The sequence below is a fragment of the Nannospalax galili genome, unplaced genomic scaffold (genome assembly GCF_000622305.1).
Source record: "Nannospalax galili isolate Female #2095 unplaced genomic scaffold, S.galili_v1.0 scaffold828, whole genome shotgun sequence".
Lineage (NCBI taxonomy): Eukaryota > Metazoa > Chordata > Mammalia > Rodentia > Spalacidae > Nannospalax > Nannospalax galili.
In genome coordinates, this window is record NW_008359075.1 from 450359 (window position 1) to 461015 (window position 10657).

A 10657-nucleotide genomic window follows, 5' to 3' on the forward strand; every position below is an offset into this window, starting at 1 on the left:
CTCTCTTGTGTGTGTGTGTGTGTGTGTGTGTGTGTGTGTGTGTGTGTGTGTGTGTGTGTGTGTGTGTAAGGTCTGCTTCCTGCAAAACAGCTTATGTTACATTTCCTATTGATCAATACCAGGACTTTCCTAAATAGCTGGCATATTTTATCTTGGAATCCTAATACAGTGAATGTACTAAACATACCTTCCCATCCTTTAATGGAAATTTCATGCTTTCTATAGTAAAAACATGGTTCAAGAATGACTTTCATTTCACATATCTTTCCGGAGTTTCCAGCGTCTGACATAAATTAGTTGACCACTAGGGAATCCACAAAGAGATCATACCATGACTAAATGTGAAAAGAGAGTGAAGCTTTTCTTTCTATATAATAACCACACTGCCTCCTGAAAAACTGTTAAGCTTTGAAAAGTCCTTGAATTTAGACAAAAAGCAATTCTTTTTGTAACCAACTGTTGCCTGGACACAACAAATTTCATCAAATGCCCTAAAAACCTGAAGGGTAGGATTGTGTTTGAAGATATTTGGGAAATAGCTTCTTTGGAGAAATTTGGGAGAGATTGGTCATGCATGCACATAATTTTAAATAAAGATGAAAACAAATATATAGTCTTTAGATTTCTAAGAAAAATAGTAATTTATTATAAATTAACATTTAAGAATAAAATATGAAAGCGGACTAGCGGATAAAACTTTCCACTGGGTCAGGCCTGTTATAAGTGCCATTTTATGATCACTGTCCTGCATCTGAACCTGTGTGATTCTATAATGCAAGTTCCCCCAGTGAAGATGAAAGGCAGGTGTATAATATTCAGGTAGAGTACATTTTTAATATCCTTATAAATATAAATATTTTATGCAAATATGGGGCATTGGTGTTGGATTTCAAACAGTGTGAATACTGGAACTATATTCCCATTGCAGTTGCAGCACTGTTTCAGAAAATTCATTCCAGTGTGAGAGAGAAACAATAGAATGAAGTATTGAAAAGTTTCCTTTCCTACAGCAATTCCATTTCATTTAAGATTTCATTTGCTGGGGTTATTCCAAAGTGGATGGCTCTCTTTGCAACTTAAAGTGATCATACTGGCTCTTCATTCCCATTTCCTGCTTTCCATTTCCTCATGTGACTCTGAATTTCTTATTTAGTATAGCTAATGTTCTGAGCAGGACGCTTGCCAGCCTCACTCTAAAGGCATTGGCCTTTACAGTAAAGCCAGAGACAGACAACATAAAAGTTCCAGAAAGAAATCACAGTGTTCAAAAAACATTATTTTGTATCTCGGGGAGCTAAGATGAGCATGGCCTGTGGTGTACACCTTTACTCAGAAAAAAATGCACATAGCACTATTCCTTATCATGTCACAGAGAAAAGTTTCACAATGTAGAAGTGTCTTTAAATAGTTTTTAATCTCTCTCTCTCTCTCTCTCTCTCTCTCTCTCTCTCTCTCCCCCCCCGTGTGTGTGTGTGTGTGTGTGTGTGTGTGTGTGTGTGTGTGTGTGTGTGTGCGTGTGTGTGTGTGCCTGCCCATGCTTGTGGAGGTCAAAGGACAACTGGGGGGTATAATTTTCTCCTTCTGGGAGGTAGGTTATAGGGCTTGAACTCAGGTCATCAGACTTGCAGCAAGTGTCCTTACCCGCCGAGCCATCTCACAGGCCCCAGAAGTACCTTTAAAATGTGCAAAGATCCATCAGGATCCTAAAGAATATTTAACTCTGCAGGGTAGATGTGAGAACAAGGATGTGAAACACTGAATTTTTAAAAGTTGCTCATTTTTTATAAATAGGAGAATATTATTAACAGTTAATAACATGGAAATTAGTAATTTTGGCATTAAAAGTCTATTTTAAAGTAATGTCTTATAATGATCTTTATACCAGGTGTTCCAAAATTTCCAAAAGAGAAAATTGACCCTCTGGAAGTAGAAGAAGGTGACCCCATTGTCCTCCCGTGTAACCCTCCCAAAGGCCTCCCACCTTTGCACATTTACTGGATGAATATTGGTAAGAATGTTCTGTTCTACCTATCAAGGGCCACTTTAATTCCATGATCTATGTAAATTACACAAAATACTCAAAGGAAATATTCATGTGATTATCCCACTGAATCAAATAAATTTTACTTTAGATGTATTTGAAATTTTGTCCCTAGTTCAAATACAAACTGATATAATATGTATGCAAAAACATAAGGCCATAAAGGGTAACCCCTGCTTTAACACTATTTGAAAATAATGAAAAGTCCTGATGTGAGACAGTCGATCAAAAACATGCCTTTTATATTACGAACTTACTTACCTTTGGAAAAGAGGTCATGTTACAGTTGAGGATGGCTTGTGTTGTGTTGTTCATTTAGTATTTCTATTTTAGCTTAGTTCTATCTGCTAAAGACAACGACCTTCAAAAACCTCAATATGTTTCATTTCTAAAATTTTTCAATTATCCCTGGCACAAAATCCTAGCTTCTGGTAAAACCTCTTATCACCTATGCTTTATCCTCACTCATTGGATGTTTCCTCAATGTGCCCACGTTGGAGCATGATATATAGACAACATCCGCAAGAAAGTGAATGAAGTTGTTCTAGGCTTCAGTCAAAGCTTCAGGCTTCACTCACCCTAGAGCTACTGAGGCTGCATCCAAGACAGGGTGCTATGTATTTCAGATACCACTTGGGGGGAGCCCTGATTTAGAGCAATGTCATTCATAGAAAATGAAAGTAATAATTAAACTGTTATCTGAATTAACCAGTTGTCATATAAGCCAAAGCACAGGTAGAGACCTTAATGGTTAGGGGAGATGACGCTGCTCTGGTGCTTGTCTATCTGTGAGCTCCTTTGGTTTCTCACAAAGTCAGGCTTCCAGGCACTTTCATTGTTTTTTATGTATAGCGGTTTGCTCACTCATTGCTCTTGTGTGAATGCCAGACAAGAGAAAACAGAAGGAACAGATAAAGCAACTAACATAAAAGGAATAAAAATATGAAAGGATGATAGAGTTTTAAGGAGTGGTTGACCCTTTCAGTCACAAAATGGTTTCTTTTCAGAACTAGAACACATTGAGCAAGATGAAAGAGTGTACATGAGCCAAAAAGGAGATCTGTACTTTGCAAATGTAGAAGAGAAAGACAGTCGGAATGATTACTGTTGTTTTGCTGCATTTCCAAAATTAAGGACGATTGTTCAAAAAATGCCAATGAAACTAACAGTGAACAGTTGTAAGTCCAAATAATTTATTCTTCTATTGTGCATGTTGAATGCAAATATGACTATAATGTCATCCTCCTCACTGACACCATTGAAAGCCGGGTTGGTATTTTCCATCACTGTTTCGTTTAACTCTAGAGACTTTATACAGTTGATGTAGACATCTGCAGCTGCAGATCCACGTTAGCTCTGTCTCTGGCAGCCAGAAAATCAAATCTCAATTAACAGTACAAATGTGTTTCATTTGATGTCTGCAGCATCTTGTCATTTTGAGTGGACAAAATGAACAAAGCAAGTCTCGGGTGTGGGTTCACATTGACCTTGTCTAAACCAGCAGGGTGAAAATAAGAGAAATAATGGTACAGTCAAAAGAAAAAGCAATAACTATTAATATTTTTATCCCATCAAGCTTTTCCTTTTTCCTTTCCAAATTGGTAAAGTTATCTGAATCGATTTTCTGTTTTCTACGTGATTCTGCAAATGCCTGTCTGGGATTCCAAATGGGAAGAAGTAATTAGGGAGAGGAGGAGCCATAACATTCAAAGGCGAAGGATAATTCCCAGCAGCATTCTGGCAGAATAATTGGCCCTGGTAGAGCAGAAGTTTCCCATGACCATTTCATCATCTAATTTGATCCATGATTGTTTCATTATTATGTGTACATATGCTATGTTGGGTTTTCTACATAATACCCTTTCAGTGTTCCAAATCTCTATAATGGGGCTGTTACCTGAACCGTGTCCAACTGGACTCACCTGTAGTAATTCAAGATTTTGCACCTCACAATGTTTTATATAAAATTTTATTCCACAGACAGTACTCTAGAGCATGACTGGATTTCATCTTGTTATTTTCCTAAAATATACCTGTGACTTTTCATACTTTATTGATGTCAGCATCTACCATTATGTTTGTATTAGTTTCTTCCATCTTTTTTATTTCAGTAAAGCATGCTAATGATACAAGTTCATCCACAGAAATTAGTTCCAAGGGTAAGTGACCATGTATAGACCACATGCATTCTTCTTCTCACCTTAAATCACTCATTTTCACCTCAGCTACAGTTTTTCCTACAAAAGTTTATTAGAATTCTAATATTCCTATTAAGTATAACTCTTTGGCATAGATAATCCTATTATTCACTATCCTCTTGAATATATGTAAAGGGAATGGTCTGTGTAGATTTATAACTACATAAATATATTTACATGTAATATAATTTGCAAAAACGATACATATCTGTAGAGTTAGGGGTAGCTATTAATGTAGATACTAAACTGAGTATTACTTTAGATCTTTCAGGTTGTCTCAAATGGTGTGTAAAATTGATAGCTTTATACAAGGAAAGGAAAAGAAATGTCTAAATATCAAGAAAAGTCAAGAAACACTAGGTTTAAGAAAATTAACTGATTTGTTCCTTTTTAAGACTTCTCAGAATAGTTAATAAGCACTATGTATTCTAACTCTGTGAAAGAATGTAGTTTTCAATATCTGACAAATTCACTTTTCTATGAAATCTTTCAATTTATTTTTTGCATAGGACATCTACTGGAGCTTGCTTGAGTTACAAAAAAAGATGCTTGAGTTACAAAGCAAACTTGTTTTGTATAGTGAAATCACACACATGAATGAAGTAAATACCCCTTATGCCATGAGAACCAGTGACTTGAATAAGATTTCTAACACACTGATGATATCAGAGCAGTGGATGAAGGCTTCTCTTGTGATGTCCTTGGTTTCCATGTGAGATGACTCATGATCATCCTTTTCTTCAAGATCAGTAACTTACAAATGCATTGCTACATTTTCAACCACACAAAAGATCATTGCATATTGCAGGTCTTCAAAAATCATTTATAATATGTTACACATAAGGACGCATAGAACAGATGATGCAGCGCTTCCAGTACCTTACGTTTCTCTCTCCTGATAGTAGAAAGTCGGATATGTATTTTCTTTCTGCATAAGATAAAATCACATTGACACTGGATGAGAAAAAGAACAACTTTTGTTAGCATTTGAAAATGAAATCAAAACATAGTAAAATGATGTCTTAAGTAAATTTGAAAATTATTAAGAAAAAAAGTGGATGATGCAAATTAGCAGTTATTGGGAATACTTACTAATCATTTCCTGAAGTGATGTGGATGAAAGGACCTGAAAGTGGAAGAAATTTCCTGAAGAAATTCACGAGAACATAGCTGCCTAGCATCTACTGTGTGTTTCCTCTGTCCAAATTTCAGCACTCAGGGCCCCAGGAACTCTAGCTTTTAGTAGGAACCTCACCTACGGAAGTTGGTGTACCTCATAATGTTTATAGAAGATGCTGCTGCACTTAGTCAACATAGATGAGGGACAGCACATGCTTCATGTGAAGAGAGAAGTCTATTTAAGCACACGTATCTTGAAATTTAGAGGTGCGCCTATTGCACCATCGCATTTTGACTATCTTTACTGGAAAAAAAAAAGACTTTTATTATCTCTTTTCCAGCAAATTCAATCAAGCAAAGGAAACCCAAGCTGCTGTTGCCTCCTGCGGCAAGTGGCAGAGAGTCTTCAGTGATCATCCTCAAAGGGGAGACGCTGCTGCTTGAGTGTTTCGCTGAGGGCCTGTAAGTACCACACTTCTGCCTGTCACTTCTTTCATCTAGCTTTTGAGAGACTGAGGCATTAAGACTCTGCTGTGAATGCCTTCTTAAATTCTTTCCTGAATAAAAACACATAGACTCTGCTCCTGCATTTCTAGAAGAAATTTATATCTCTTTACAGACTTCAGGGTATGACTAAAATTGACTTATAATTCAGACTCTTTGTGATATCACAATTCAGGAATCAAGGGAAAACACCCTAGTGAAGTGGATGGTCAGTCTACCACTACTCTTAGAGCATGTGTGTTGGTAGTTGCATGGATGCCAAAGTTTTTATCTCCCCTATCTTTAAAAAAAAGTACTTATTTATTTTTACACTTAAGTGTATGAGTGTTTTTTTTCCTGCAGATATGTAAGTACACACCGTGTATACAATGCCCATGGATGCCAGAAGAGGGTTTTGAATCTTTTGGAATTGCAGTTATCAATGGTTGTTAACCACCATTTTGTGCCAGGAACTGAACCCAGATCCTCTTCAAGAGCAGCCAAGGTTTCTAACCATTGAGCAATGTCTCCAGCCCCTTTCCCTCTCATCTTGGCTCCTCTGATTGCTTTGGTATTAGCTCTTCTTTGTTTTTAATTTCTATAGGGCATCTATTTATCTGTCTCTGTTATATTTTGTTCACAAGTCAATCCAAATCATGTAATTTAAGAGAGATACACATTCAAACCCAGTTGCTTGTAATTTTCTCAGATCTCAAACCGAAATGCACTTTGTTAATTCCTCTACTAAAGCCTAAGGGTTTGCATTTTGTCATCTCTTAAAATTGTTACATTCATTGAGTAACTACTATATTTTTATGTAACTAAGACTGTGCTGTTTAATATTTGGTTATACAACATCATGTACTTCTATAAGTGTTCTTCAAAAATTGTCAGTCTACCCATGATCAAGAGTGCAACAGAGAGAGGAGGGAGAGATGGTTCAGCCAGTAAAAGTACTGCTCTTGAAAGAATAAGGTTCTGTTCCCAGCATCCACATGATAGCTAACAGCCACCCATAACTCCAGTTCCAGGGGATCTGATGCCCTCTTCTGAACACCATGGGCATTGCACCATATGACATACTTTGATACATACAGGCAAAACTCTAATACACATAAAATAAAAATAAGAAACAAGTATTTTTGAAAGGAATGTAAAATAGAAATACATTCCATCTTCCAGCACCCAAGTTTACATTTTATTCATTTGAGACATAATCAGTTTGTAAATGATGAGGGTCTGTTCAATAAGCTAGGATTAGAAATATATTAAATTGCATTACACTAATTTTTAAAAAATAAAATAATAAGTTCATCTTCATTCATAATACAGTGAATATTGTGAATAACTTTTTTAAAATTCTAAAGAAAAGGATTAATTTTAATCATTTTATAATTCCTATACTTCACAAACTTCACTTTCCAGCCAGATTACTTCTCCTTAAATTGTAAATGTTCAATGATACATTGTTCGGAGATGCTGTGACAAGACCTCTGTTGAGAAAGTTTTGGTCTTTTCTCTACTTGGGAAACTCAAAGACTTCTAGTGTGCTGTGACTCATGATGTTGCTGCCCTCCTGCTGGTGTCTGCATGTGTTCACAGCTGTTGAAATTAAATTCTTTCAGGGTTTACTACTATTTGGGTTAACGCTTTGGGCCGGACAAACCTTTTGGGAATTCTTTTTCTTTATTTCCTGCCAATGCTGAGGGGCCTATAGCAACTGTACAGATTTTCCCCAGCTTATGGAGATGCTCTTCTGAGTTTTGTAGGAATTCAAGTGTCAGGAAACAACACATAAAAAGAAAATGAAGGAAAGTATGTGCTGCCTTTGCAACATGAAGATTCCGCAACTCTGTCCGAAGAAGCAATTTTATCTTACTTGTTCATCATTGATTTGGGTTGGACTATCCTTTCTGCTTGGTCTTCGAAGAAAAGTAATGTTGCAAAAAGGATTTTAAAAGGCAAAGTATTTTTTTCAAGGAAGTTAAAAGTTACAGATCTTCTAGAATAACAAAAATAAAGATAGCTAACACGTTGTTTTGGTTTAGCTTGGTTTTGCCATATATGTATTTTACCTCATTTTGCTTTACCTCATCCCCACATTCTATGCTTGCAATCATTCCCACTTTCAGGTTGTGCAAACGACTCCCACAAAGCATACACACAGAAGTAAATTTGTTTCTCCAAGTGTAATACGAAGCTCAGATTCAACCGTGAATCCAAAAATACCTAAACACCTCTAAATGTAACTCAGGTCAGCATACTGTTTTAACCAAATGAGTTGTTTTATTTTAACCAGGGAAAAAGAGTATAACATTGCCTCTGAATCTGAGGTGGTTACATAAAGTACACATTTAAGTAAACAATGATAGTAAAAACATTTGAGTTAGTGGGTAAGAATGCTTTCTACAGAAGCATGAGAATCTGAGTTCAAACACTTTGAACTCACAAAAAAATCAGGACATTGCTGCAAGCCTATAACCCCAGCACTGTGGGAACCAGAGAAAAGATTGTAGAGACTTTCCAACAGCTTAGCTTCAGGTTCAGTGAGAGACCCTATCGCAAAGGAAAAAGGTAGAGAGTGATAGAGCAGGACACCAGATGTTCTTTTGTGGCTTCTGTTCTTGTACACATGTACACATCTGCACATGTACACCAATACACATGTGTGTGTACTCATGCATACACACACAAACACAATGTTGATACCATTAATTAAGTCAGAAAAGCTTTCAGAGGAATGCTCACATTGAGGGGCATCTCTAAAGCTTATAGAGTCTATGGAGATTAGAAAAGGTAAATGTTATTTTGACTTCCATCAGGAGAGAAAGGTACTCATACACTGCAGTCTTCCCATTAGTGAGAAGAGGAAGTTGCTGTAGCAGTTGATTCTTACATCCTGTGAAATAAAGCAGACTCATCAATAATTTAGGTGGCATATGTCCACAAGTTCAAGACATGTCTGTACGGGTTTATAGCCAAGAGTAAGAATGAAAGTTATCTAGATAAAAATTCAAACAAACACTTGGAATTATTAAATAATATATATTTTTATGCAAAAATGCATTAAGCAATATATTTTCCCTCTAAACTTATTCTAAAATTAGTAAATGTTCCTCAAAAGTAAAGGTACCAGTAACAAAACAAAACAAACAGCAGGGCAAGAATATAGCTAAAAATTCTTCAGGACTATAAACCATCCCAACATAAAATATCATTTAGAATCTTAAAATAAAATCACATGATTCCTTGAAGTGAAAGTTGTTACATGATTGGTTTCAAGGACTGGAGTAAAGAAAACATTTGTGGAAAGTGAAATGCTTGCACTGTTAAAACACAGATTCATGGTTAACTGGAAGGAACTGAGGTCCAGAGAGGCCTGTCACTTGGCAGGTTGCCATTTTGACAGATGGTATGAAAAGCAAGCAGGTAGAAAATTTGAGTTCTGCATCATGTTTGGTGGCATGCTCTGTTCAAGTCAACAGCTAATCAATATACTGGCATGTGTGTTTATCTGACCACAATTACCATTTCCTAAAAAAATGTACCATGTGCTATGGGCTTGGTTAAATATGTTTGTTCTTTCAGGTCTGTGAGGTAAGCCTTGAGCCTTAAGAGAAAATAATAGATGTTGAGAAAATAAACTTCGTCTTTACTTCCAATATTTTTTCTGTCTAATAACGGAGCTATTTTAGCCATTGTCTATGTAAATAAACAATCTGAGGTGACTGAGAGGAACAACTTGAGCTAATAATTATTAACTGGTAACTGATGAACCATGGGAATACAAGCATGAATTCTAAGAACATTTCCTTAGGAAGGACAAATTCCTATGGTAAAAGAGAAATTCAATAGAACCTGCTAAGGAAAAAAATGGAAGTTTTAAGTCTGATAAGTATTATTTATTATTCTAACAACCTTGAAATAATTAGTTAGCTTTTTGGCATATGAGAATTCTTATTGGTATAGAATGATGGTAGTCATATAGCTTATATTTAGAGCAATAATTAGTGAGAATATGGCAAAAAAGTTTATTCGATTCATTCAGGTAGGTCAACTAATGGTTGGAAAAAGCAAAGTCCCCACCACTTAGTCATCAGTATGTCCCACAACATTCTATGGGATTTATAGAGAGCATCACTTCACCTTCTGTTTTCTTACGAAAAATGTTTTTCATCAAACATGTTGGCTTAGCCCACAATCCCATTTCTCTCCATCAAAAGGTAGAGAAAGAAGTTGGTATGGTAGCAAGTTTTTCCTGATTTTTGTTTTGCCTTGGTTTGTTTTGATTTGGTGAGCCCATCTGTCCAAAGCTCTGAGTTAGGGGGATTGGTTCTTGTCCCCTTTCCTCAGATCTGTACAAAGTAAGAAATCATGTTCTGTGCCGAGCACTCCAAGCTGCCCTGGAATGAATGAGCTCTTCCACCAACCAGCCCACACACTTGGCTCCACTCTTCCTGAGCCACACTAGCAAATATCAGCTTCATTAGGATTCAGCGGGAAATCATGTCTTCCTTCTGCTGGGTTTTTGGATCCCACTTTATAGCGTTGTTAAAGTCACACACAGGGAAGAGAGCTGTTATCTCTGACCACAGGGAGATTTCACACTTGACAAACAGCTTGCAATATACTTCTTGGGACTTCAATTATTCATCCTGCATCCAGCCACGTTGATTGCACTCACATGGATTTAGCCTACTTAATAAGGGGACAAGATTCCCAGGGAGTACACTATTAAAGGAGCTTATGAGGAAACGTGTTTCTCCAAACCTCTATTCCCTAGTGGCCATCTCTCCATTGGTAAAGATGATATAAC

General features: G+C 36.6%; 1 protein-coding gene across 5 annotated transcripts in view; it reads left to right on the plus strand.

The window, feature by feature from the left end:
- Chl1 (cell adhesion molecule L1 like) overlaps window positions 1-10657 on the plus strand; it is a 206838-nt gene that overhangs the window by 142505 nt on the left and 53676 nt on the right. For 4 of the 5 annotated variants that reach the window (XM_029558428.1, XM_029558430.1, XM_008822697.2 and 1 more), the window contains 4 exons: window positions 1886-2008; window positions 3049-3219; window positions 4153-4200; window positions 5700-5820. In XM_029558428.1, the coding sequence (XP_029414288.1) occupies window positions 1886-2008; window positions 3049-3219; window positions 4153-4200; window positions 5700-5820 (463 nt within the window). The remainder of the gene's footprint in view (window positions 1-1885; window positions 2009-3048; window positions 3220-4152; window positions 4201-5699; window positions 5821-10657) is intronic. The other variant, XM_008822695.1, reaches the window with a different exon arrangement.